Genomic DNA, 26183 nt, shown 5'->3' on the forward strand with positions numbered 1-26183 from the left:
ATTTTTGTACCTCGTATAACTCTTATTAAGTCAAATTTGACATTTTTTAATATAAATGTATTGTCAGCCTTAATTTTAGCTAGTCTTGTAGTAAAACATCGTGACCACATTTGCTCCTTACTTTCTTCTCTTTAGAAAGCATACACAGCTAAGTTTGAAGTATTCTGAGGATTCTTTAGAAATTCACCATTGTTGGTTCTTTTTTTGCTCAGTTATTAACATTAGATTTGAACTATCCTCTTCCTACAAAAGTTTTAGATCAGTCCTTTATTTTTTTCCAGTGATCAAACTCCTTGTTTCTCTCTTATTCTCTTTAAATCATACTCCTAGAAGGCTACACTACTCTCTTCTGTCTCATTCTGCTTCTTTTTTTTTTTCTTTTTTTTTTCTTTTTCATGGAGGGGGCATGCTTTGGGGGGGGGGGGGTCAGTTGTTTATTATTTTATTATTACTTGGAATTTTCTATTAAGATGGGATGCAGCATGCTGGATAATTCTGCTGGGAAAGCTTTCAAAAATACATATAAAGCATATAAATAAGTTGATTTGCATAAAGGCATTGATTAAATGAATCTTTGATTATTCTATTGGTTTAGGACAAGAAAAGCCATTTAGCAATTCTTCCATTTAGGAAGCTAAATGGCTGAAATGTCTCTACTTTGTCTATTTTGTGTGTGTTTAGTCTGAATGCCCATATGGGGGCTGTTGGTTTAAATCTCAGTTAATAGGGTTTTTAATTTGACAGGAGGTTGCCAGCTACTTCTAGAAGAAAATTCATTTTGCTGTTTTTGTGCAGAGCTGCCTCTATCTGGTACCAGCCCAGCCCTCCAGGATGTCTCACTCTCCCAGTCTGGTGGCTGCAGTCACACAAGGTGCCTTGTGCAGGACCCTGCCCATTGCTGGAGCACCAGGGCCCTGCCATGTGCACCCCAGCACAGCTGCCTGGCGTGTCTGGGTGCTACCCCTTGGGCTGAGAAGCACTTCCTCAGGGCAGAAATCTTGCCCTAAGAAGTTAAATAACACAGGCAGCAGGACAGGCAGCAGAGCTGTGCTGCTCATGCTCCCTTGCCTGGGAAATCAGGAAAAAGGAGGAGGCAGCCTGTAAAGAGCTGGGACACAGAGGGATTGGGAAAGTGGGCAGTAAAAGGAAATCATGAGACTATATGGGAGTTATTTGTGAATGCATGTATATATCCATACATATAAATGCATATGTATGTTTTGCATGTATATCTGGAGATGCATGGCACAGGACTGGATAGCAGAGGAGGAAGAAGGCCAGAGTCCATCCAAGACTTCTACCCATGTGAGCAAAACTAAGGAAGGGTCAGTCTCACTTCAGGAACATATGACAAGCACAGCATCTAAGAAGTGCAAAGAGATTTTGCACAAGGTTTTGTGACATAACTATTCTTTATTTTCAGGTGCTTGTTAAAAAAGCTGTGCATATTTACTCCAATTAGCAGATGGACATACATTTTTCTTCCCTTACCTCAGTTCCTGTACAAGTCTGCAGCACCCTTTCAGAGCTCTAGGTACTACAGCTTTTCCTCAGAATCAACCTTTTTTTTTCCTCTTGCCTAGATCAGTTTGCTGCCTCTGATACTAAGTCCCTACAATAAAACAGAAATCTCCTCCTGAAAGAAATCCTGTCCCTTCCTCTAATTTGTTCTAGTTACTTGATAGTGTCTCCTGCTTTTCTCCTCTATTTTTTGTCTTGTTCTTACTGTATATCGCTCCTGTTTGGAGTCTTCAATTTTCATATTCCTGTGGACAGTAAAACAACCCATGGCTTTTTTTAATAGCAGTATCCTTTACCAAAATGTCCAGTGTCTAGTGAATAAATAGATGTCATCCACTGATGCCCAGACAGGCATCTTTCATTCTGCTATGGCGACTCACTGAAAATTCACAATTGATTTAGTCTTCAAGCACACATACTTTGTAAATTGTGTAAAAATTACTCTCCTTCTCCAGTCCAGCATATTGAATACATTTTGATAATTTCAATTTTAAAGGTGTTGAACCTGTTTCTCTTTAGAATAGCATTGCTCAAGTAACAGCAGTTTCATCTGCCTCATTTCTAGCACTGAGGGGAATGCTCTACCATCTACTGTATTACATATTCTTGTGGATTTTCTCCAGCAGCTACTTATGACAACTGCAAGCTTGTTTTACCCTGGGGATATATATGTATGTGGCCAATTGCTTCAGGTCATATTCCTTCCAAATGGAAGTCAGCTTGACAGCTGTTAATTTGCACTTGGCCATTCCATGTGTTGTTTTGCTCTAATTATTGGTCACTGTATGGAACAGGTGACAAATGCCCACATGAGAACCCTGTAAATTACTAGATGTATGGTCATTAGGAAAACAAACAGGAAAGGTCGTTAAATACTGGTTTTCTCTCCAGCCCCAAACAGAAATAGATTTTTGCTTGTTTTGACATCTGTTGGAAAGGGATGGAAAGAGGTGAAAATACCTTACTTTTTATGAAACTGACTTCCCATTTTGTAAGTGTCCTAGTTTCAGGAAAAGAGGGGAATTTAAGGAAAATGCAGTTGTTTTAGGACCAGATGCAGAATCTGGTCTATCTAATGATTTTGTGACAAGGCTTGATTAGGTTTCTTTCCCAAGTAAAACTAAATGTGCCTAGCAAAATATTTCATCTGACTTTCAGCTACTACAGCTATATTGAATTAAAGCAGGAAAAGAAATTTCCTTTCTGAACAAGACAGTACTTGCTGAACAAGAATGGCAAGACACCATTATAGTGAGCTTTCCTTCCATTGAAGTGTGGCACTGCAGAGGATATTTAAATGAAATTTGTTTTCTCAAGCTCCCAGGATGTAAATTGAACCTTAATTTGGGCCAGATTATGTAAGGACATAAACAGAGGACTTGTTTTGTTCCTGGGAATAGTAACTCTTGAATTTTTGCAGAATTATAGACCTGTCTGTAATAAAAATTATGAATCATTTATTTGTTCTCAGTGGACCTGCATTAGTGAAAACAAGATTCAGCATCTTGGAGTCTTAGTGACATTTCTGCTTTTAGACCTGTAAGCTGAAGATCTGCAGCTTGCTCTTTGGGAGATGTCTTGTGATGTCATGCTTTCATGGTAGAACAATACCAGAGGGACAACACAGAATCAAGTGCTATTCTAAAACTTGAGCTTAAATTCACCTCACCTCTAAATAATATCCCACTTTGTTTTATTTTTGCCTTTTAAAATTAGGTGTAAGTGCAACCTTCATGCTACTGGCTGTAAAGAAGAAAACAAAAGACTACTTTGTGAATGTGAGCATAACACAACGGGCCCAGACTGTGGAAAATGCAAGAAGAATTATCAGGGCCGACCGTGGAGCCCTGGTTCTTATCTGCCTATACCTAAGGGCACTGCTAATATCTGTAAGTAGTTTTGTATAATAAGGATATTTCATTATTATAATTCTGCCCCATATTATGACTCTGAAGGAAGATTCATGTTGGCAAAGGTTTGTCATTGCTTTCTGGCTCAGTGTGTATAATTGGACAAGGTGTCAGTTTGTAAGTGCTAATTTTAAGTGTACATCATCTGTTCTCTCACGTTTGTAAATAACTTCCAGGAGAACCACATGTTTATATCCATAAACACATCCCTGGACACTGCACAGAAAGGGCTAAGGAATGAAAAAATTAGGCTCTTCATATGAAAAACACACACAGGTGAGAGAAAACAGTGGGAATAACTGCAGTACTGCTCCAGCCACAGTGCCCTCAGCTCTCCATTCATATATCCTTATTGGCTTGAGATTGGTGACACTCTCAGCTCAACATGTGAAAAACTTGCTCATTTTTTGTCCATTTAAAAAAAGAGGAAAAAAAAACAGCTCTGGCCAAATTTTTCATATTACTAACTAAAGATCTAAAGGTTGGGAAACATTTCTCTGATGTCGACCTGCAGTCCAGATTCAGATGCACTCTTGTAGATCAAGTGTTGAAGAGAGAAAGTGAGGGCAAAACCTGAGGTTTTACATCTGCTTGTTTCCAGCTAACAGCCACTCCACAACGTGTCCTATTCCAGCCCACTTCTGTATTATCCAAGGGAAGAAGTTACTGACTGCTCTGTTTCCTGGTCCTGGACAGGACTGGGTCAAAGTAGAACATGATGGTGAAAGAGAGGGCACAAAGTATGACCATCAGTTCTCCCTTCATGCATATATGAAATACACAGTGATTCAGAACCCTCCTGAACTGAGTAACAGACTTAAATTCCTTTGAAGAAAGGACTTGAAATGAGGATAAACCTTTTGACAGAAGTTTCTAGCTCCTTTTAAGAAATGAGTCCACAGTTTTGCCCTGATTAAAAGCAAAACATTCATTTTAAAATATTAGATATAACAATTTATTGAAAAAGTTATTTGAGAGAAACAGAGCTATGTATGCAGCTGAATGAAAAGTTTAAAACCAGGAGCAGTGTGCAATGCTCAGAATGTTATCTAAGACTTCAAAGCAGCAGCTGTGAAGAATCAAAACTCAGAAATGAAGATCATAGGAAGCAGGACCTTATCAAGTAAAATGCGAGAGTAATAGACTAAGTAACAAACCGTGAAGTGTGGGGGCATGAAATTATGATAAAATTCTTACTGAGCAGAAAAAAAATGAACTTCCAAAAAGCAAGGAAAAACATTTTGTAAGAGGATTCACTTTTTTTCGCATGTTATAAAAAGTGAGTGGGGCTCACAGAATTAATACTTTAAAGCTATGTTTGGGAAATATGGTGAGATTTGCCAGGTTGATTTTTAGCTAAATTCAGCTTGCTGTGTCATTTACCTCATTCCCAGTCAGCTGAGCACACACCAGACGGAACATTGGAATTAGCACCTACTGAAAGGGTGTCTAAAGCTTTTTAAATTAACTTTATGTTAAAACAACGTTAGTGAATTTCAGCAAATATACAGTTTCATCAAAAATCAAAATGTTTTGTAAATAATAGGTAGTCATTTCTGGGGTTGATGATGATGATGAATCATCATTAAAACATAACCTTGTTTGAGCTGACAAATGCTCCACTTACCCTCAAATCCTGACTTCAGCAGTGATCAGCAGCAGGAATTTATGGCAAACAGGAAGAAGCACGAAGGATTTCTTCTTCACCTTCTCAGTTACCATGAAATAAATTGTCTTTCTGAGCTGGACTGCAGGGGTTGCTTCCTGCTGAACAGAGAGAGACCCAGCTGACATAAGCTTGACCTCAGTGATACCTTATGGCAATACATTTCAAATTTTAGTGAGACAATGACTGAAAGGTATTTTATTTTGCTTGCCTTAAATGTTTTTCTATGGATAACCCAGTAGCTCCTTAGATAAGGAGGAACAAAGAATCATGCACCTCTGTTGACATCTGTTACACCATTTATCATTACATAAACATGACCTTATCCACTCCTTCACTCTTTTTAAATGGCAAATCCTGATCTCTTTCGTCTCATCAAAACCATGCCAGATCTCTGCCCATCTGTGCTTTCTTGCTCTCTTCTGGTTCTATGATTCATTTTTTTATTTGGTGAGGCTAAAACTATACATGATACTCTAGACATGACAACAACATGGCTTTTTTACAATAACATAAAAATGTGCCTCTTTTATATTTTGTTACTCTCTGGATCAGTGTTTGAGTCCTTTTTTACCACAGTTAAAATATTTCTTCTGGCCTCAAGGCTGACTTAAATGACAGGTTATATGCTACAATAGTTAGCTCAGAAACAACATATTTGAGTTCCTTTAGAATACTTCTTGGAGCAACATTTCCTCATGGCAATTCTTGTTCAATACCATTTACTTCAGATGCTAACAGACTTTGAGAAAATTCCTCAGCGTGTGAGAATCTCTCTTTCTTTGTTGTGAACATCAGTGAAAACAATTAATTTAGTATTCAATATTAAATTAGTTATTAATTAGTCATAGTATTAATAATACTTCAACTGCCTATCTTCCGAGTTACCTCTCTGGGCCTCCTACTTCTAGTATGATTGTTTTAACAAAAAAGAATTGCTAATTGTAGGACACATATTGAGAAAGTAAGAAAATTACAGCCTGAAAAATATTCCAGGCTGGAGCTTTTCAGCTCTGTTCCCAGCCCATAAGCTGGTCCAGCTCAAGGCCAGGGAGAATTTCTCCCAGAGTGATAACTTGGTCAAAGTAAAAAAGAATTAATAACAAGATAGAACACCTGTTGTGGTGTGTGACCAGGCCCTGGGAATGGGGTGTCTTCTCTCTGAACCAATCACCTTTTCTCTACTCTTGGAATTGCAGTCATGCTATAAAACCAAGTGTGTTTCTGAATAAACTTGTCTCTTCCTTTCTATCATGAAAGACGACCATGTAGCTGTGCATCTTATTTCTGCCGCACTTAAAGGGTTAAAACCCTTTCCACAGCTACAGCTAATTTTCGTGTCCATAGGAAGTTATGGAAATACTGTGGTTTATATTTAAATTGGCAGATTTTATGCTATTTCCCCATATCTATCTCCATTGAGAAGACTTACACTTTTGAAGATTATCTTTCCAAAATAATCTACATTCTGTTGTTTTCAATTTGGCATTGGGGTTTGGATATTTTTTTTTTTTTTGCTTGTAAGAGAGTTAATTTTTATAAGTTAAAAAAAAAAAAGAGATGAGTTATATATGATTATTTTGAGCCTCTCATACACTTGTCTCCAGCTGCTTCCATGCTGTTTGCATGCATATCTTTTTAGATGTTCTTTTCACTTTTCTTTTATCTAACCTCCTCATTTTCATTTCCTCGCTCTCTCAAAGTTAGATATTACCGCAGTGGATTTTTTTTCTATCCTTTTCCTTCTCAACAAGCATGTTCAGTTTCAGTCCAGAAGTGGTTCTCTGATAACTACTTCTTGAATTGTGTCCTATGCACTGCTTCAGAACTAAATCAGCTTCTCATCTTGTGGGTTGTCTGATTCCTTGCTACAAGCTGCAATCATTTATGGTATGTAAATCTCCATTTCCTTTGTCACTTCCTGATTTAAGGCTGGATATGTTGGAGCATATGAAGTTATGTATTACTGTGTAAAACTCTGCACAGCCAGTGTAATTTCACTTACCTTGTTGCCTTTATGTCACCATCTCCATCGTGTGGTCAGCAGTGCAGCCCTGGTGTTAAAGTCTCCCTAGTCAGGTGTGGATTCTGAAATAGTTTCTGGAACATGTTGGTAGAAATAACTTCCTTTCATAAATAACTTCAGTTCCCAGGGGCACTTTGTATTATTGTCCCTTTGATACTTCTCCTTCCTCCAATTTTCAAAGACCATCTTTTTCATCTAAGACTAAATTATTTAAAGTTTACATGAATATGCTTAAATAAGATATAGCTAAAAATAGTTGTATAAACAAAACAATTTTTAAAAAAATTTCTTCTTTCCACAAAATAGAAAGATACTCTTTCTTGAGATTCTCTGAATTTCTGAAATGTGTTCAGATTCAACAAGAAACGTAATGTCTATTTCCAAATCTTTCCCAGCTAGAACTTCTGCTATTTCTATTGCTGTGTTTCTGCCATTTTTTGTGGCCAGTGAGACTTCATCATGCCTTTTCAAGCTACAGCTCGTGACACAGAAGACCATTCCAGATTATTCTCTAGTCATAGTGGAAACCTTCATACAAAACGGTTTTCTTTATCCATTTATTTCTTTATCATTTTAAGTAATCCTTAGTTTTTTAGGAGAATGCAAAACATCTTTCCATGCTTTACCTGTGAAAGACAGCAAGTACTCTGTTGTTTACTGGCACTAACAATATTTCTCTATTTTTCTCCACACAGCATTTATTTTATATTTCCACTCTATCTTATTGACTATTTCATGATTACATTCGTTCCCTTGTGCTGTCACATTTTGTAGATAGTTTTTTCTGCAATATGTTTTGACACACAAAGTGAACTTATTGAATTTCTCTCTACTTGGTGTTACAGGATAGCTTTTCTCCTCAGCAGTTGTATGTGTCTGACAGCACTAGCCCTTTTCTTCCTCCTGTTGTTTAGATCATCTTTGGCACTTACGTTCTCAGCTCCATCAGACAGAGCTGTCTCAGACTGCACTGAGCTGCCATGGATCAAAGCCTGCTCGCTTTGTGTCACTCCCTTCACCACCAATAACCTGTATCAAAAGTGCCCAACACTCAGCAAAACCTCTCCTAGCTGTTACATGACTTTCCTAATTTATGGTTCAACATGAAACAAAGGGTTGACCAGGACATGGGAAACATTGGTGGTTCTTGTCAGTCAAGAACCAAACAGACAGTCTCAGTTTACTGAATTTCTCCTGCAGTGGGTCCCCCTGCCATAGTACAGCCTCTGTCTCAGCAGCACAGCCTTAAACCTCCCTGAAAGGGAAAAGACTTACAAGGCATCTGTGCAGCACAGCTGCCACAGAAGCAGTTTCTGGCAAAACTTATGGCACCTCCAGAAGTGCACTGGTATTACCCTCATCGATGTTCAGTTTTCCCCATAAATATTTGCTGACACAAAGCCATCTTGAAGAACGAGCATAAATGAAGTTGTCCAAGAAGTTGTGCTTTCTAGTCAGGAATCCAAGTAACAAGGATCCCTCTAACTGAAAGGATCACACATCCTGCTTGCCAGTCAAAGCAGACTCATAAATTAGACAGTGACCCATTTTCTAAGGACCCATTTCCCCAAATAACTGGAAGTTTTTCAGTGCCTTCTTCATTACTTAATTTGAAGGATTGGGACACTTATATTGAAGTTATAAAATATTGCTCCTTGATGCTTTCGACAATGAGTTTCAAAGAGAAAAAGGAAGATATCAATCAATAAGTTACAAAACAGCAAAGCTTCATATTGCTCCTGTTTTATATTCCATATTAATCTTAGCCCATGTAGTTTTACAAGAAGGTGTAAAGCCACAGGAACATGTCACACAAAAGGCTGGGAAACCTAGTGTGAGGGCAAAACTGCAGTGTATCAAGAGCATTCAGGTAAACAGGTGTGTCAGGAAAAACTGAAAATCTGCAACTGATAAACTCATTTTCCTTCAACTGGGTATCCAGTGCAATAGCCAGCAAAACATTGCAGGTACATACCTACAAACAATGTACTGTAAATAACGTGCAGTGTTTTTTTTAAATAGGGCTTGAAAAATTATCCTTGAGCACTCTATGCTCTTGCATGACCCTGCTGAGCTGGTTGTTTGTGCTGGCTATGGTGACATCTGTTGCTGGGAAATGAATTGTTTCCATACGTCACTGGTTTCAAACAACACTATTTTTGCCATATACAGTAAAGAGGTGAAATGAAAGAGACTTCTGGTCCTTAAGCAGCAGCAGCAGCATGGGCAGGCAAAATGTCTGTTTTAAGATATTCAAAGTGCCCAAAATGGTCTGAGTTTCAGGCCTCTCAAAGTTTCTAATATTCTATCAATAAGTTATGATTACTTGAAAAAAAATCCTCTTATTTCACTGGGTGCTTCATAGACAGAGTTTTCAATACTGGTTTGGACTCACTAAAACATAACACAAAAAGTCCAAATTTTAAAAGATGTTACCCAATAAAACAATAACTATTTCCTCTGTCCCATTTATTTCTGGTAATATTGCTTGGGAGAGCAGAGATGAGGGATAACAAACTTCATCAAAGCAGTTCCTTTTCTATTAATTCAATCTTTACAGAGAAACAACTGCAAAATTAACAGTAGCAGGAGTTCTGGGGCTCTTGAAATGAAACAGGTGAAATTTCCAAAGAATTTTCTTTTGCTGTGTGTAATCCTTTGTCTGAATACAGGTTTAACAATACATGAAAAGTTTGCTCCTATGATCATAATGATCACTCCCTTTGAGGGATTACAAGATACCAGTATCATCAAGCTTCTCAGGGTTTTAAATTGCTAGAGAATTCAGAAGTTCTGAAATTGATGCTGAGATCTGATATTGCAATCATGCCTCAATGGAAGAGCTGCAAAGGGAAGAAAGACTCACTGCAGGGAGTGCTGTCATGCTGCAGGGCAGATATTCTAGCAAAAGATCAGATGAGGCATTACCATCCCTGCTCTGACTCTGCTATGAAAAGCTCTATATTTTGTTCCTGTTTAAGAGTCCTGCCAGAAGCACATGTGGGCATTGACAATGGAGGTGCTAAGAGGGTCTGCAGGGTATGACCTGCCTGAGTCTGGAAGCAGCAGTGTGGTCCTTCTCACCGAAGGCTTGCTCCATTTCCTTTGTGTGGTCCTTCTCACCGAAGGCTTGTTCCATTTCCTTTGTGTTAAGGATTTCACTCTGTCACAAACTAGATACAAAATCAAAAACTTGCTTTCTTCGCTAGTATCTGATTTGCTTTTTTCCTCATCTCAATAGCCAGCTCCATGGTAGCTAAGAGCTAAAACAACCCATTTCTGGAAGCAGGGGAAATGAGAAAATTACAGGGCAGATGCAGAAGATCGTATGAAAGGAAAACACCAGATTTTTTTCCTCTCAAGTAATGCATATATATTTAGATGCACTTACAGTGAACATGTAATATACCAAACCACCACCCTCAAGTCAAGTCAAAAATAATAAATAGTATTAGTGACTTTCTCCTGCAATGTTTGCCATTTCAGGGCCAGTACCAACCTCTGAACTTTTTTTGCATGCTTTACTTGATGTCCCCTCACTATAAATCCATTACCATTAGTAATCATCCAGCCAAGTGATTTCAACTGGAAGATAATTTACAAAGCTGAACATTGCTTTGGTTTAACAATTGAATAGATGTGATAGATTCAATCCCTTTCTGTACCTTGCTCAGTAGAACTGTCCATCAAAGGAGGTAATGGGCCTGATCCTTCATCTCACTAAGCTGTCCCCATCACTTCACTGCTGCAGAGTACTCACAGATTTCAGTACAAGGCTGCCTGGAAATGATCCATGCTGTGTAACAGATTAGGTTCAAGCCAAGGGCCAGCAGCGGGAGGTGATTCCATGGCCTGTGGTTGTCCCCAGCAGTGGGGGGGGGTCATCCCACCCTGTGGTTGTCCCCAGCACTGGTGGCATAGCAGAGCTGTGGGCTCAGGCCCTCACCTGCCTCCACACCTCCTGTGCCTCATTACCTAAGGACTCGCACCAAATGCAGCTCAGCTGAATTTAAGAGCTAGCCTCAATATGTAACTCCAGATCTCACACAAACACTCCTTCTAAGAATAATTTCCCCATCATATGTGCAGTTTTCACAGAGTGTTAATAGATCCTGCTTCATGGCCCTACATAACCAGCTCCTTTCCAGACAAACTCACAAGTGTCATTCTCACTCTCTTTAGTAAGAAGGACATAAAGTAGTGCACTATCAAGGCCAGCCACCTCACACAGGGATACCTGGTAGCACAAAAACCAGTCTGGTTATAGAAGACCACACCAACTAAGAAACTCTGTACAGAAATAGCAAAACAGCTTTTGAAACAGAACCTGAAGATATCTTTGCAAGGTTAATACAGAGCCCTCAGGCTACCAGGCATCTTGTGTTCATTATTCTCTGCCCAGGAAGCATTTATCACTATGAATTCATTGAAAATTTTGAAGTACGATAATATGAGCAGACTTGCAGGAAAACCTCTTCCTTTGCTACAATCTGTTCAGGAGAGAAAGGAAAGGATATTTGTATGTGTGTGTAGGAGACAGAGAGGTTTGAGGCGGGGGAGTATACCCAGAGGAAATACAAATTTCACAGAGCAAGTGTGAGTGTGAGAACGCAGTTTTTGTCTTTTATCTAATATTTGTGTAGGTTCTGTGAGTGTATAAAGGAAAATTAATCCTGCTAATTCAAACCAGCTACAATGACTTGGAAAAATTTAAACAAGATGCTGTTGAAACTTCAGGAAAAATACTTGAAAATTGATTGCCTTTTTGACATTTAAAATAAGAGAATAGATATTCTCTTTAATTATCCTTACTTTAAAAAGCACTTTTCGTAACTATTAGAACTATGACCACATTGTTCTATTATGATGATATTTGCATTTAGCTTTTGATACCTCAGGGTGCTAAAATTTTGGAAAATGCACATTAATCTCAGCAGAAGTAGAAATCATTAAGTTTGCAAGCAGCATCTGAGTGTGGGGCTGTGTGAGCAGCAGGTGCTGTCCATGGTGCTCTGCCGGGCCACAGCTGCCGTAGAATACAAAATCCAAGAGCTGCAATTCTGCCGTGTGCCCCAGGATGGACATAAAATATCTGGGTTTTGTCCCCATTCTGCAAATTCTGTTACTTCAGCATTGTCTTAGCCATGCCACAAATTAGGATTGTTCCCAGCATGACTCTGCAACCTTGCTTACATTGAATATCATTTATTTTCAAACATTTCTTACTTAATTGCAGTGAGGTCCATGCCATCTCTAAGTGAGGGAGAACTTCAATACAGATGTTGAAAGAAGTGTAGCAGATGTTTAATGGAGGAACAGATTTCTGCGACAAAATGTGTGCCACAAAAGTCAATAAAACTTCTAAAAAGTCAAACTGTATTTAAGAAAGACGATGCAAATATCCAGGATTTCAATACTGATCTGCAGTTTCTAACTAACCCAAACGATGAGCCACAGTGCCATTAACAATGGCATTTAATCTTAAGAAAATGGCATTTCAGGAAAGATTTCATATCCATGGTTTTGTGCTACACACAAAGCCTAGGTTTCAGGGCATTATACAACTTGAGATCCCACACTGCTTATCTGGTAAAGGACTTTTACTCCTTAACAGCCTCACCTCTTATGGTAAATCTCACCTGCATTTGGAATGGTTTCCTTGCATTAATTCGGTTTAGGAATTGAAATGAACACAGGAAAAAAAAAAATAATCAATGAGAGGCTTAATCAATATGGCCAACCTACTGCATTAGATTGTTCCACTCAATTACATTTCTTTTACATAGCTTAATTTAGATAACTGTCAGGTAAAAGAGGGAAAATAGTTATATACAATTAATGCAACAGAAGGTAGCAACTGATTTAAGCAGCTGGCCAAAGCAGTTAGCAATGCATCTATCCCTTGGTTAAATTACTCTCCTAGATCTGCATAATACATGCATGACTGATATTTTTATCTAGAGCATTAAACCTAATGGCTGGTTTGTTGAAATACAAAACTGTTCTGAAAAAATTCATGAAGTTCAGAGAGCTGGTATAGATCCCATCTGTCAATGCATTTTAGTGGTCCCTGCAGCCCCATGCTGAAAAATCTAAAAGACTCTGCATTTATAAAGGACTGGGCACATAATGGCAGATGCTTGAGTTTAACTATGTATTGATAAAGTATTGTGGAAATGTTTTCAGAATCTTAGATATAATAGCTGAGCCAACTGCAGCAAACAAGCTAACTGCACTTCTTTGTGTTTTCTTTCTCTGCAGGTATACCCAGTATTTCCAGTATTGGTAGTAAGTAGTAAAACCAGTATCGTTTTGCATTGTCATTGAGCTTCATGGATCTGATTTCCCAACATCCCTTTCTGGTGTAGATGATGTTGCTGTGCCAGCATGCCCTGTGGTGCAGGGGCTGTGTATTGGCCTTCCTCTCTGGCATTAACATGCAACTTTATTATGTGGTCAGAGACAATGTCACTCCTTACATCTGCATTCAGCCCCAGATTTTCTGATCGATTCTTATCAGCAGATGAGCACTGAGTCCAATAAAACTGAGTGTGACACAAAGAATTAAGATACTGTTGCAGAGAAAATATTTGTTAAACATTTTGAAGAAAAGTGCTTGCTAATAACAGAAGTTTAGGACCAATTTTCATGCATGTATATGTAAGTTCAAATGGAAAAGTTTATAAATGGAATAGCTTTCATTTCTAGGAAGTAGATTAGCAAATGCAGCATATCTGCTGGAATCTGCACTAACTCTAGCAGGCTTTGAATTCGGCTTTACTCCACAAAATAAATATAATTGTGTTCCTTCACAGAAAAATGCTTTCCTTTATGCAATTAAAGGACCAAAATACTACTCTTAAACTATAACAAAACCATAACACCGTTATGTAGAGAACTGCTATATCAATGAAATAGATGATTACTTAAACAAAACACATGAGGAGACCAAGTGCACAGCAGCTGAGCTGTGAGCCTCGGCTGAGTTCCGCAGCGGAGGAGTGCACACGGTCATGGCACATTAGTTAATTGCCAATAAAGCAGGGAGGGAGAAATGGGATCCTGCTGTGGCTCATGGAAAGAATATTCCCCACAGCCTCAGCTTTGCAGATACTTTGGGCACAACTTGCATAATATAGGACAATCACAGTTATGAAATATCACAGTTGTTAAATGCAATTTGCCATACCCGATATATCCAAGTGAAAAGTTTTTAATAATTGGGGTAAAATTTTCTTCCTTCTTATGATGCAGGGTCAGGACTATCAATTCATAATCAACTCAGTTTACTTCAGCCCATGAATAGCACTGATTTGTTAAGCTCTAGACAGCCAAGTTAAATGCCATCAAAACTATCTCCCTTGCAAGTGTGAGCAGTGTTCGCAGCTGAATGCCACAGCACCTGTTTCTGCTTTAAATAGCAAAACAGCATCAATGACAATAATGTGCAAATGAAAGCCTTCAATCTTAATAATGTCATTTTCCTGCTCTAGTGTCTTCTCTGGTACTTGAATGCCTGCCTGATTCGTAGTGATGTGCTATTTTCAAAATTTTGTTTATACATATGTTTCATTAAAAAAAAATTTAATTAAAAAATTAACTAAATGAAAGATAATAATGTTATGTCACCATTCTCAGCAATATTCCTGCCATTAATAACAGAAATGGGATGAATGGGAAATAGCTCTCTGGAGTTTGATTGTGCTATAGTTTCTTAGTACTGTGTTGCATGGTCTATATGGTTGTGTTTTCACTTCACACTCCATACAGCCTTCGTCACCACATCAACCATTTCTGAGCATCAGCAGATGTTGGCCTTTGAAAACTTAATAGGGAAACTCAAATACTTTTTGAACAATGGTGAGCTGAAAGGATGCATTGTTGACCTCTTTGTATTTTACACTGGGGTGATTAGTACAGTTTATTTATTATAAACTGGGAAAATTCTGTTTAACATTCTATACTAGATACAAGAATTTCTGCAAATGTATGTTTTATCTTTAGTCTGCTGTAAATGTCTTGGGATAATATGTGGTAGAATTTAACGTATTTCTTTGCCTACCTGAAAAGGGTGAAGTATGAGCATCTCCATGAGCACAATACTGATACTCTGCTTTTTTTCCCATGTGTTTTTTCTTAAATAGCTTAGGAGGGGAATAACTCTACTTGCTTAATGTTCTGAACACCTTTCCTATAATATAGGAATAGCAGAATTCTTGTTAAACAAGGATAGAATCCATAAATTCTTCCTGTTCTCAAACAGAATTTAACAGAAGTCCAATTAACACACAAAACCAAACAAGATTAATTAGTTGTGGCTGCTTTAATGGATTCTGCATGACTTTTGTTTTGTCTATGCTAACACAGTATTTGTTTTCATATCAGCAGAGTTTTTTTCCCATGTGGGGACAGGAAGTTACTCTCAGGAGATACAGTTTGGGTTTCATTTTGCCTGGCAGCTAGCACCTACAGGGGGGTATTGGCTTTTGTGTGCTCACAGCTCTTTCTAGTTTATATGGAGGATGGGGTTGGGACAGGGGGCTTGGAAACTCTAAACTTCCAGCAGGCAAAGACGATGCCAACTCAAGCAATGTTCATTTAACACTTTTTTAAGACTGCAATGAAAGCCAGCAAAGAAAAATAAAATATATTCACCTGTGTGCACATATATGTATTATTCTCTGTTTTCCTTTTTTACCTCAAAGAATTTTGTATTAAAGCAGCTTATCACTAAAATTTGAACACAAAGAGAGTGGTCATTAGTAAACATCCTTTCTGATCATCTAGAAGAAAACAAAAACAAAAAAAACCCCAGAGCTTTCCCATTAAGGTAATTTGTACCTGCTGTTGTCTATCAGTTGAATAATAGGTTCTCTGATCATTTCCAGCATTCTTGATTACAATGCTGGCTCTTTCAGCATTTTTCAGCCATGTCTGAAAAAATACTGGTGAAAGTGTTAGCAATTAATGAGTCCCAAAACCATTTCATAATTTTAAGCAATGCTTACATATAGTATGTAAATATTCTGAAAACTACATTATTTTACTTGCTAAAATAATGATTGTGCAATTTTACATAGACAAGTGCATCAAAATGTTCATTATTGTGACCAAATACCAACATTACTAATCTGTACATGTATGCCTTCAAAAAGTTGAATCTTCTAAACTATTGCTTCTATCTTTTTTCCTGTAAAGCATAACTCCACTAATTATGCTAAACAGTTTGTTATAAAGGGTATAATTAGATAGAGGATAGGATAGACATGATGTGCAAATAGCTCTGTGTGGGTGATTATCACCTTAAAGCCTGCTGCTGGCAGATGAGTCAGAGTTTAGAGACAGACCATGCACCCAAGTGCAAGATGCAATCACAATAATCAAACGATATTTTCTGCTTTGTTCTCTATGTTTTTGTTCTTCCTTATAGTCAATTTTAAATTAGGAGAGCTTTTTTTTCATTATAATGAATGCAAGATGCAGAAGTAAAAAAAAAAAAAAAGAACTGAATGGGCACTTTCTCATTTTATTGTTTTCTTAACCTTGAAAAATCTCGTAGGTATTTTTCTGGAGCTAAAATGGTGTCTGGATAAAACAAATAGCTTTATTTGTTTTTCACATTTGTCATGAAATTTTAATTGGTAAATATATATAAGTGGTAAATATATATCTTAAAAGGTGCTGAGAGCAAATTCTAATGGATTTTTTTTTTAATAACAACACAAAATATTTTGGACCTGATTTTTTCCTCTTGCAGTAACCAAGAAGTTTTCTTATTAAATCTTGGGTCATGTGATCAAAGCCACTACCATGTCAAGCTCTAGACTAGAGTCTATACCCAACACAGGTCAGCAGGGCATAAAAATGCATAACTAGGTTGTACATTAGTTTTCTATTATTTTTTGAGGTCAAGTTTTACAGAAAGCTGTACTGTTGACAGATCATTAAGATATTTATCTCCTTAAAACATTCAAAAATACTATTCACACTGTATCTATTATTTTAGACATATAAGCAAAATGTTCTCCTTTCAATTTAATTTTATCCAAGTCTGACCTTCTAATAAATAATATTGTTAATCAAGCTTCCAGTCTAAGGCAATCACCTTATCTAGATAACTGATTATAATATCAAGCCAGTGGGTTTTTTTCCCTCCTTTAATGCTTTGAAGCTCTTGGAGTCTTTTGCTTTAAAAATTAGATTTTACACTATATTAAAACATTACAGAGCTGAAAGAAAATACAAACAGCCTTTGTGGTATGATGTGCTCATTTGAATACTGGATCTGAGAGAAATTTACATTCCAATTAATGCCATTACTGGTAGTTTTACCTGGTAGGAGTCCCAACAGAGCCACTTTGCTGCTGTATAACTAGGCTGTGACCCCTGAAGGTGAGCAAGCAGAGCTGAGCCCAGCACGGAGCAGAGATTCCTCTTTGCAGAGATTGCCAGGGCAGGGTCAGAAACACCAGGGCTGCCCCAGCACTGCAAGGTCCGTGGGATGGGATTTGGGAGAGCCTTTGTTTCCGTTTTGGTTTTGCCAGATCCACCAATTTTAACAGATAAGAAGAGCTGTGCTCAGCAGTCTCATACACACAGCCACTGAGAGTTATGACTTGTTTCTCATTCCTCTTTCCAGTTTTCCATCATCTTTTTGAGTTAGCTTAAATTAGTCCATCAATCAAACAGTGTTTGATTTGCTGTAATATATAGAAAATTCATAGTTACCTTTCTTTTAACCATTAATAAATAATCAAGTGATAGGATACTTTAGAAAATTATATCAACATTCCAATATGTACCATGGTACCCATGCAAAACACATGGCACTTGCAATATGCAAGCTGAGCTCAGTTACTCAAGAAAGTTTATAGAGAGTAGACACCATCCAAAAAGATAATTTAAAATCTAATTATCTATACAGCTTGGGGAGAAATTGCCAGGAAAAAATGCATTTCTATGCTACCCTCTCATCTTTTTCTTTCTGTTCCTTAACACGTGTAATCAGTTTATTTCATAGACTAAAGCAAAGAGTGAGATTTCCCAATCAACATAATGATTTTTTTAAAAATTCTTTTGATTTACTGTTCATCAGTTATGAATTGCTGTACAGTAATTCCAGGCAACCAGCCAATTTTAACATTTTTACAGGAAAAACCAGAACCTGTCCAAATAAAAAATAACACAACCCCTGCAAACTATCAACAAAGTAAATCTTTTTCATGAGGAGGTACCTAAATGTTTAATTCCAAAAATACTTTAATTCATTGTGCACTTCTACAAACATTTTAGTGGAAATACTTAAAATTAAAGAATTCCCTCAGCCCTCGCTATCTGAAGAATCAGACAGCAATTTTTTCAAATCAGTGGTAATTTTTTTTCTGATATCTGAAGGTTTCCAGAGATGGATCCCTGGATAATTTTTTTAAGCCTCTAAAAAGATCGCTTTCTTTTTTACTCTACAAGTGGACACGTAAAGGACTAATCACATTTAAATTCTTCCAACAGTTATAAAATCTGTTATGGCTGAGGAGCTACCATAAAACAACCACATCTTCACATTTATGCAGAATTCTCCTTTCTTCAAAGGAACAGGTATGGAACTTCCTACATTGCTCCAAGAAAGATTGCCTAATATCAGACAAGTATTTTTTTAACTTAATAAAATAAAGGGTTGATAAAAAAGAAATCAGCATTTCTCTCTTTCAGTGATTTAGATTTTGCAGTTTAATGAAAGTGCTAAAAGGCAAATTTTATGTGAGGTAGGTTATCATAACTTGAAAACTACCAAAGGAGATAGAACTGCAGTAACAATTATATGCTGATTGCAAGAACTGGTAGAATACAATCTGATATAAACACACTGGATTACTCCAGCAGCTCCTAAATCTGCCGCTGATTTCAGTTAGCATTATTCCTTAAAAATCCTAATTTTTCTGTTCAATATTAGCACCTAAAACGACTGTTATAAGTCCACTATCCTCAGCAGACATCTATAATTTAGAACAGATATTTACTGCTGCCTACTCATGATTTAAAATAGGCAGTGGCAAGGCCAGCTTTCTATGGCTAGAGACGTGAAGTTCTACTGAATCATTACGTTTATGCTGATACATTTTTAATTCTTTTTTTTTTAATGGTAAGTTAGAAAACGTCTTAATCAGCATATCTCACTAGGATTCCTTATTGTTAGTAAAAATTAAATTAATAATGATAGTTGCCAACACAAGTGCTCCCTGTCTGCCAGTGTTATTTAAGACACACGGATTCCTGCGTGGAGATTGCCAGCAATGCACTGTCCGTGGGCAGAGTCACTGCAGGAGCTGAGCAGGCACTGGTGGCTGCAGAGCAATGGTGCCCAGAGAACTCCTGCTCTCCATCACCTCTGCTCTCCTCCCTGGGCAGGGACAGCCCCTCTCACTGGGAATACATTCCAATTTTACTGACAGCTCAGAACTTGGTTGGAGTGAGGAACCAAAAAAATGCCGATTAATTTCTGCCAAGATCGTGACAGGTTTTTTTCATGTGCAGCTGTCTGGTTGGAATTAGGCTGAAACTATCCATCCATTTCCTTTATTTCCCCAGTTTCAAACCTCGATATAGCCCATGGTGCAGACTGTACTTCCAGTGAATATTTGAGACATTTCTTCATTTAATATTGGAAGTAATTCTGATACTGTATACCAGGGAGGAAATAAAAAAAAAAAAGATTGGAGGAGAAAAAGGAAATTATCATACATCTAATAAATATAATGCAGAAAGTTTTTTCTTACTTCATGAAAGTACAATTTTTTTCCTATAGTTACTTTCTACATATAATTGGCTTTGGAACAATAGTAACTAAAAAATGTGAAAATATCCAATGCAAATTTAAAATGTCATATCTAATTTTCTGCTCAGTCACACAGCTTGCATACCTCCACTCTTAAAGATGCCTACAGTAGCTTCACTTTTAAATAATAACTCTCAAACATACATTTAGAAACTCTCACATTTCTTAGCCTTGTTTGCCCAGAATAACTGTCACGGAATATTTTACAGTAGATTGAAATAGCACATCTTATAGAATACCTATACCAAGATTCATTTATTATTCTGGTAAATAACGACTCTAATTACAAAATGCAGTTTCTAGACATGGAACTGTTCTGGAAAAGATTGTTTTATCTAGTCAACTTCTCTATAAATAAAGCCCTTAGTGGTAATCACCAAGGACTAGAAATATTTTCACAGGTTGCTGTGAAAGAATAACTAGCTGCTAAATGAATCTTCCCAGTGTCTATTCAAGGGATGACTCATCTGCTCCAATGTACATGTGGGAATGACAGCCAACATTCTTGGACTTGGACATCTCACCTATCTTTTCATATAAAGCATTTAAAGTCATCAGCATTTTTAAAAAGTTCAAATATATGAAGAAAGACCCTTTTCAAGAAACCTGTAATTTTGATGGAAATACAGGCCATGAATAAAGGATATGAAAAAAATATATCCTCTTTAGCAAAGATTGAGAAAAGCACATAACAGAAGCATTAAGTCTCAGGGGCATTAATCACATTATGAAGCAGCAGCTGGTCTCAGCTGGATATGACCCTCAACAACCTCATCTAACTTTGAAGTTGACCCTGCCATGAGCAAACTGTGGAAATAAATGACCTCCAGAAGTCCCTTCTAATATGGTTATAATTATCAGTAATAACCAGTAATAATCACTAGTAATAATACTTATGGTAATCTCCAGACACTGTAAATATGCTCCTTATTGGTTTGGGTGCCCATTAAGAAACTCGGTTCAATGTTATCTAATTTAAAGGCTCAGGAAATTTTTAACTATTTTGCAGTAAGTTACAACCTCCATTTTAAGTAAGTTTGCTGAAACAAGCACAGATCTATAGCATTTATAGGATTTCTAAGAAATATGTAAATTTTTTTTTCCTGCCTTACAAGGAATTATTTTACTTGGACATGATATTACTTAGAGAAATGATAATCAGGATAAATTATATGTTAAATATTACTGATTATATCAGTTTGATTATGTAAAGTATCTGATTTACTATATAGGCCCTACAGTTTATGAAATGACAAATTCCAGAGGTTTAGTCCTAAGGCATTATAAAGTTATTTGACACTATTAATTTTACCTCTGGTAATTCCTAGGCCTTTTTAGTTGACAACCACTATACATGTGAATTTTTGTAGCATGTGTGCCACACGGTACTCAACAACACAAGTAGGATATTGGAAGCTCCAGTCTGAAATGTGACCAGTTTTCTGCAACAGCTCTCATGCTGCACAATGGCTAAAAGAAAAAAAAGGCTCAGGGGACAGCAGGACAACGTAATCCATAATGATTACTTTTTCTTTTTTAACTTCTGATTTTTATGTTATGCCTAATGCCAGTCACTTTAAAATGTTTAAGTCAAGTCTGAGTGTTCCTAAATCTACCAAAATTTTAGCAGGGAACTAATTGTGCAAGTAATTTGTCAGTGAGTGTCTGAAGAGGAGGAAGGTGGTGTCCCAGGTGCATGGTAGCAATCTGTCAATGGAGGGGGCGAGGGCTACCCCAACACCTCACTAGGTACAGCTTGCAGATACTTTTTGTCATCCACTCTGACTGGGGCATTTGCACTTCCTATGTGTGGGAATTGGTGGATCTGACCTGTAGAGGCAGGTTAATGTTCTGTTTTCTTGACTGGTAAGGGAAAAGTGCAAAAATACAAGAATCTGATGTAATTATGTGATTAAATTATAAATTGACCATTCAATTGCAGAAGACTGCCTAACAGCAAGTGGCATAGTGCAGGTCCCATCCTTTCCTTTAATTGTTCTCTGTGTGGGAGGACTTTAGGGACAGACAGACAGCCCCACCCAGCCAATTTCTCTTCACCCTTGACAAATGGGTCAGAAGATACTTTGGGACGTCCTCCTTCCATATCAGATGTTTTGACCCCCAGTCCTTTTGTCATAGCTTCCCCACAGATTTTCCACTAAGATGGTTGTAACAGTGAAACTCACCATCTAGATAAAGATATACAGGCCTAGCCCCTTAATGCCAACCAGGTTTGACAACTGCAGTCCTCTCACTACCCAGCTGAATTCCTCATACATAGAAGAGAAGGAATAGCTCTCTCCCCACTAATATCACCACAGTGAAGGCTGATGTGACCCTTAAGAAGAATTCTTTTGGTTCAGACAAGACACAACCACTGCAGTACTCAGAGAAGATGATAAAAACATGGTCCAAATGTAATGTTCAAAGCTAGGAAGATGGAAACAGAGAAACAAGTTTTCTTTCCTTACCCACAACCCCATCCCCTTCACTTTCAGCTCCAAGACCCAGCACCATTCTGCTAAGGGCTGTCACTCCTCACTTCCCCAGCCCCATAACACATTAATGAAAGAAGATGAAGCTCTAAGAGACACAGCTAATTCTATTGCACACATAAAATGCTTCATGCAAGTAATACATTTTGTAGAACTTTAAAGAAATTTAGATAGTTAACGTTATGACCAAAAAAAAATAAAAATCAAGCTGTAAAATATATCAGCAGAGGTGATAGGAAGTAGATGAAACACACAAAAGTGTGAGAGCCAAAGAAAAGGCCCACTCTACTGGTAAATATATTTCTTCTGATAACAGATATGCAATTCACTCAAAAGGCCCTGAAACAGGATGTTACAGTAAGATATGTGTCTTTGCTAAGAAATCCATATTTGTCTGATACTGTGTTTTTATCTCTGCAGAGCAGATTTAACACAATATGTTCCTGTTTTGTTCCTGGTGTTAGAACCATATATATTGGCCTAGAATATCTTCTCATCATGAAAAATTATATTTTAAGCCACAGAAGAGAAATTGTTATGCACAGTATTTTATGTCCATTTGGTGTTTTGGGAATCATCAATTGCTTGTTTTCTTGTTCACTGTGGAGTCATGTTCTGTTCTAGTGCAACTTAGACTAGTCCAGTAATAGCTGTGTGTAATCTCTGTCTTTGTCCATATGCTTTCCTGTTTAGAACAATATCACAGATGTAAATAACAAAACCTGATTTTTCCTGATGCATGCAGATCCTCCAAAGTTTGATAGGATATGGCCGAATATTTCTTCCCTTGAGGTTTCTAAACCAAACCAAGGTAGGATGCTGTAAAATTCTTAGTGGTCTAAAGGTACTGAAATTGCTCTCAACGAGTCCCATGTGGTGGCAAAAGTAGTAATGATGATAATCCAACTCATTTTTCTCTGGTGCTAAGTAATGCTGTCCTGTGAGAAAAGAACTATAAAACAAAGCTCACCTGAAAAGGGAGTCTTCCAACACTCAGACTGTGCACATTACTGCAAATATGGGAATAGCAGACATACAGACTAAAATTTGTGATACACAGAAAGCCCAGGATAATTTTGGACTAGTTTAGATAGCAAAATCTATATTTTGAGTATTTTTGAGATTCTTAAGTGAACAAAGATTGTCATTGTCAACATCACATTTTCAATGTCTTGTTTCACTTCGTTTTCCCAAGTGAGCTGAGAAGCATTCTCAGCTTTCATTCCATCCACAATACAAGCGAGGAAAGACCCTTGGTTTTCTACAATTTGAGTGCTACACAAAAAATTACATACTGTGGCATGATGATTAGCATTGAAAGAAACAAATTTACATTTTAAAATTACTAATAAAACTAAGATTCTTTGTTAGTTGAAACATTCAGCTATACTTCACATTTCAAAGTGATTTCTCATTATAGAAATAATGTCCTTCTGTTCTTATTTACTGCCCTTTCCTCCTCCAAAAGTCTCTGCAGAAATCTGGCCTGTGGCTTGCTTTCATGTTCAAAGGGTGTCCTTTCTGTGCTATAACACACAGAGGTGGAGAATAAAATTAATGAAAAGGTAATCTAGAAAATGGCCACTAAGCCAAATGAGATGCATTGGGAATCTGTTGGGAATTACACTGGAAGGGCTGTAATTAAATCTACAGATCACAATCACCAAACATATGCATGTGCATGTGACATCTACCATGTTATACATGCAAGTTTCTATGTGCCCAACAAAACAGAAAATACTAATTGATCTGTGTTCTCTGTAAGAATTAGAAATGTATTTTAGTTTTAATTTTCACCATATATTTAAAACTAACTATTCCTGATAAAGTGATACCTGGTATTCCAATTTCATTTAGCTCCCATTGTATTTTCCAAATTTTTGAATGTCGTTTTTAAACAAACAAAAAAACCACCACCCCAATTGATCTCTTTTCCTCTGCTCTCTATAAGGATTAGCCTACGTTATTCAGAAGAATTTAAATTAAAACATTCCCAATTAAATTATACTTAGCATTTCTAATGGATTTCATTACTTAATTATACTGTGTGTGATCGAAGACCTAACTTCATTGCAAAATACATCTTGAACAGCACGGAATTATATAGTGTTTCTTCCCCAAAAATAAGAGTTTAAGTAAATTTAGTTTTGATGTTTTTGTAGGGAGCACAAAACACAAAAACTTCAAAGCATTTCTATTCAGCTTTGGTGTGTTTGCAGCATATTGTTACAGTGTTTAACATATAGTGTAGATTAAATATTTTAGTTAAGGATAGTGTATGAAAAGAATGATTCCAGAAATCTGCCTATATCTCATTATTTTATTGTGGGGCTTAGGTTGATACTATTTGGCCAGAATCAATATGCATTCAGATTCAATAAAACGCTTTTCAGACCACTCTGGTTACCATACAGTCATTTGTCATGGATTGGGAGACACTACCAAGTAACCTCTAACACGAAACTGCCAAAGTGCATAGATGTGAATTACATTCCCTGTCTTGATCTTGGATGTTACAGCTCAAATGATTCAATAATTGATAGTGTATAACTCATTTTCTGTAACTTTACCCTTTGCTTTCAAAAAAATAACCGTTGTTAAATTTAAAAGTTAGAGAATAAAGATGTTTATTTTAATATTTTGATTTGTTCCTATATGATACTTCTTCTAATTTGCTGTTCATTTTATTACCTATCCAGTTGCTCCCAAATTAGCTATGTCAACTGTTTCTTCTGTTCAAGTTGCAAACCACAAGAGAGGTAGGAATTCTGGGATTCATACAGTGATCCCGTAGTGCTCTGTGTTGTGAAAACATTGCACTGTATGAATCTGGAATATCTGTGGAGTGTACCCATTAGTTTACTGGTGAGGCATCTTCATTGAATACAACAGAAGCATTAAGTCACATAAACATAAGCCATACAAAGAAAAATAAATATGCTTCTTAGACAGTTGTTGGTGGCAAATAAAATGACATGGCATTTATTTTTAAAGGAGTTAAATGTATGAATATGACTATTCAGATCCTTGCCTAGAAAGCAAATGTTTACTAGAGTCTTGTTTTCCTCAGTAATATGCACAAATTGTAAAAGAGGAAATATAAGCAGATTAGTTGAGGGCAAACAATCCATAAAACATCAATTGTCCATGTCCTCAAGAAGTATCTGTAAATGCCATGGAATGTAATGCATTGTTGTGTCGTTTAATGCATTGTAAGTGTGCCTTATGTCTTCATTTTAATGTAAGTGTGCAAATTCAGAGTGTAGGCATTACATTTTGAACTGATGTTCCAGTGTTCTATCAAAATAATGGAGTTTTATGGACATAATAAAGGACGCCAATATTCTTTCTGACTTACAGGCAACCTGTTTCATTTGCATATCTGTCATTCACAGTCTGAACCCTGAGATCTTTTCATTGTTTTTCCTCATCAATTTATCTGTAAAGAGTATGTATGAAGATGTTTTTGTCTTTCTGCAGCTATTGTGAATATCTCATTATTCATGAAATACATATTAACAAGGAAAGGGGTTATTAAGAAATGTTTGAACTTAGTTTGACCCATTTGATGAGATCATGGTAATGAGCCATACTGTTTGTTATGAAGAAGGTAATTTCTAAGGTTACAATGAAATCTCCTTTGTTTGCCTTAGTGTGTGGAGGAGGAACACGAAGTGACTGGAAAATGAAAAAGAAAAAATAATTTAATGATTTGTGAATGCACTTTTGTTGA

General features: G+C 37.0%; 1 protein-coding gene across 13 annotated transcripts in view; it reads left to right on the forward strand.

Moving 5' to 3' along the window:
* The window catches only part of NTNG1 (netrin G1), a 155172-nt gene that overhangs the window by 94387 nt on the left and 34602 nt on the right, over nt 1-26183 (forward strand). For 6 of the 13 annotated variants that reach the window (XM_014885354.2, XM_088170080.1, XM_088170079.1 and 3 more), the window contains 4 exons: nt 3238-3410; nt 13385-13411; nt 23196-23261; nt 25150-25209. In XM_014885354.2, coding sequence (XP_014740840.2) covers nt 3238-3410; nt 13385-13411; nt 23196-23261; nt 25150-25209 — 326 coding nt within the window. The remainder of the gene's footprint in view (nt 1-3237; nt 3411-13384; nt 13412-23195; nt 23262-25149; nt 25210-26183) is intronic. The other 7 variants (XM_088170082.1, XM_088170087.1, XM_088170086.1 and 4 more) reach the window with 2 other exon arrangements.

The sequence above is a fragment of the Sturnus vulgaris genome, chromosome 9, assembly GCF_052056855.1.
Source record: "Sturnus vulgaris isolate bStuVul1 chromosome 9, bStuVul1.hap1, whole genome shotgun sequence".
NCBI lineage: Eukaryota > Metazoa > Chordata > Aves > Passeriformes > Sturnidae > Sturnus > Sturnus vulgaris.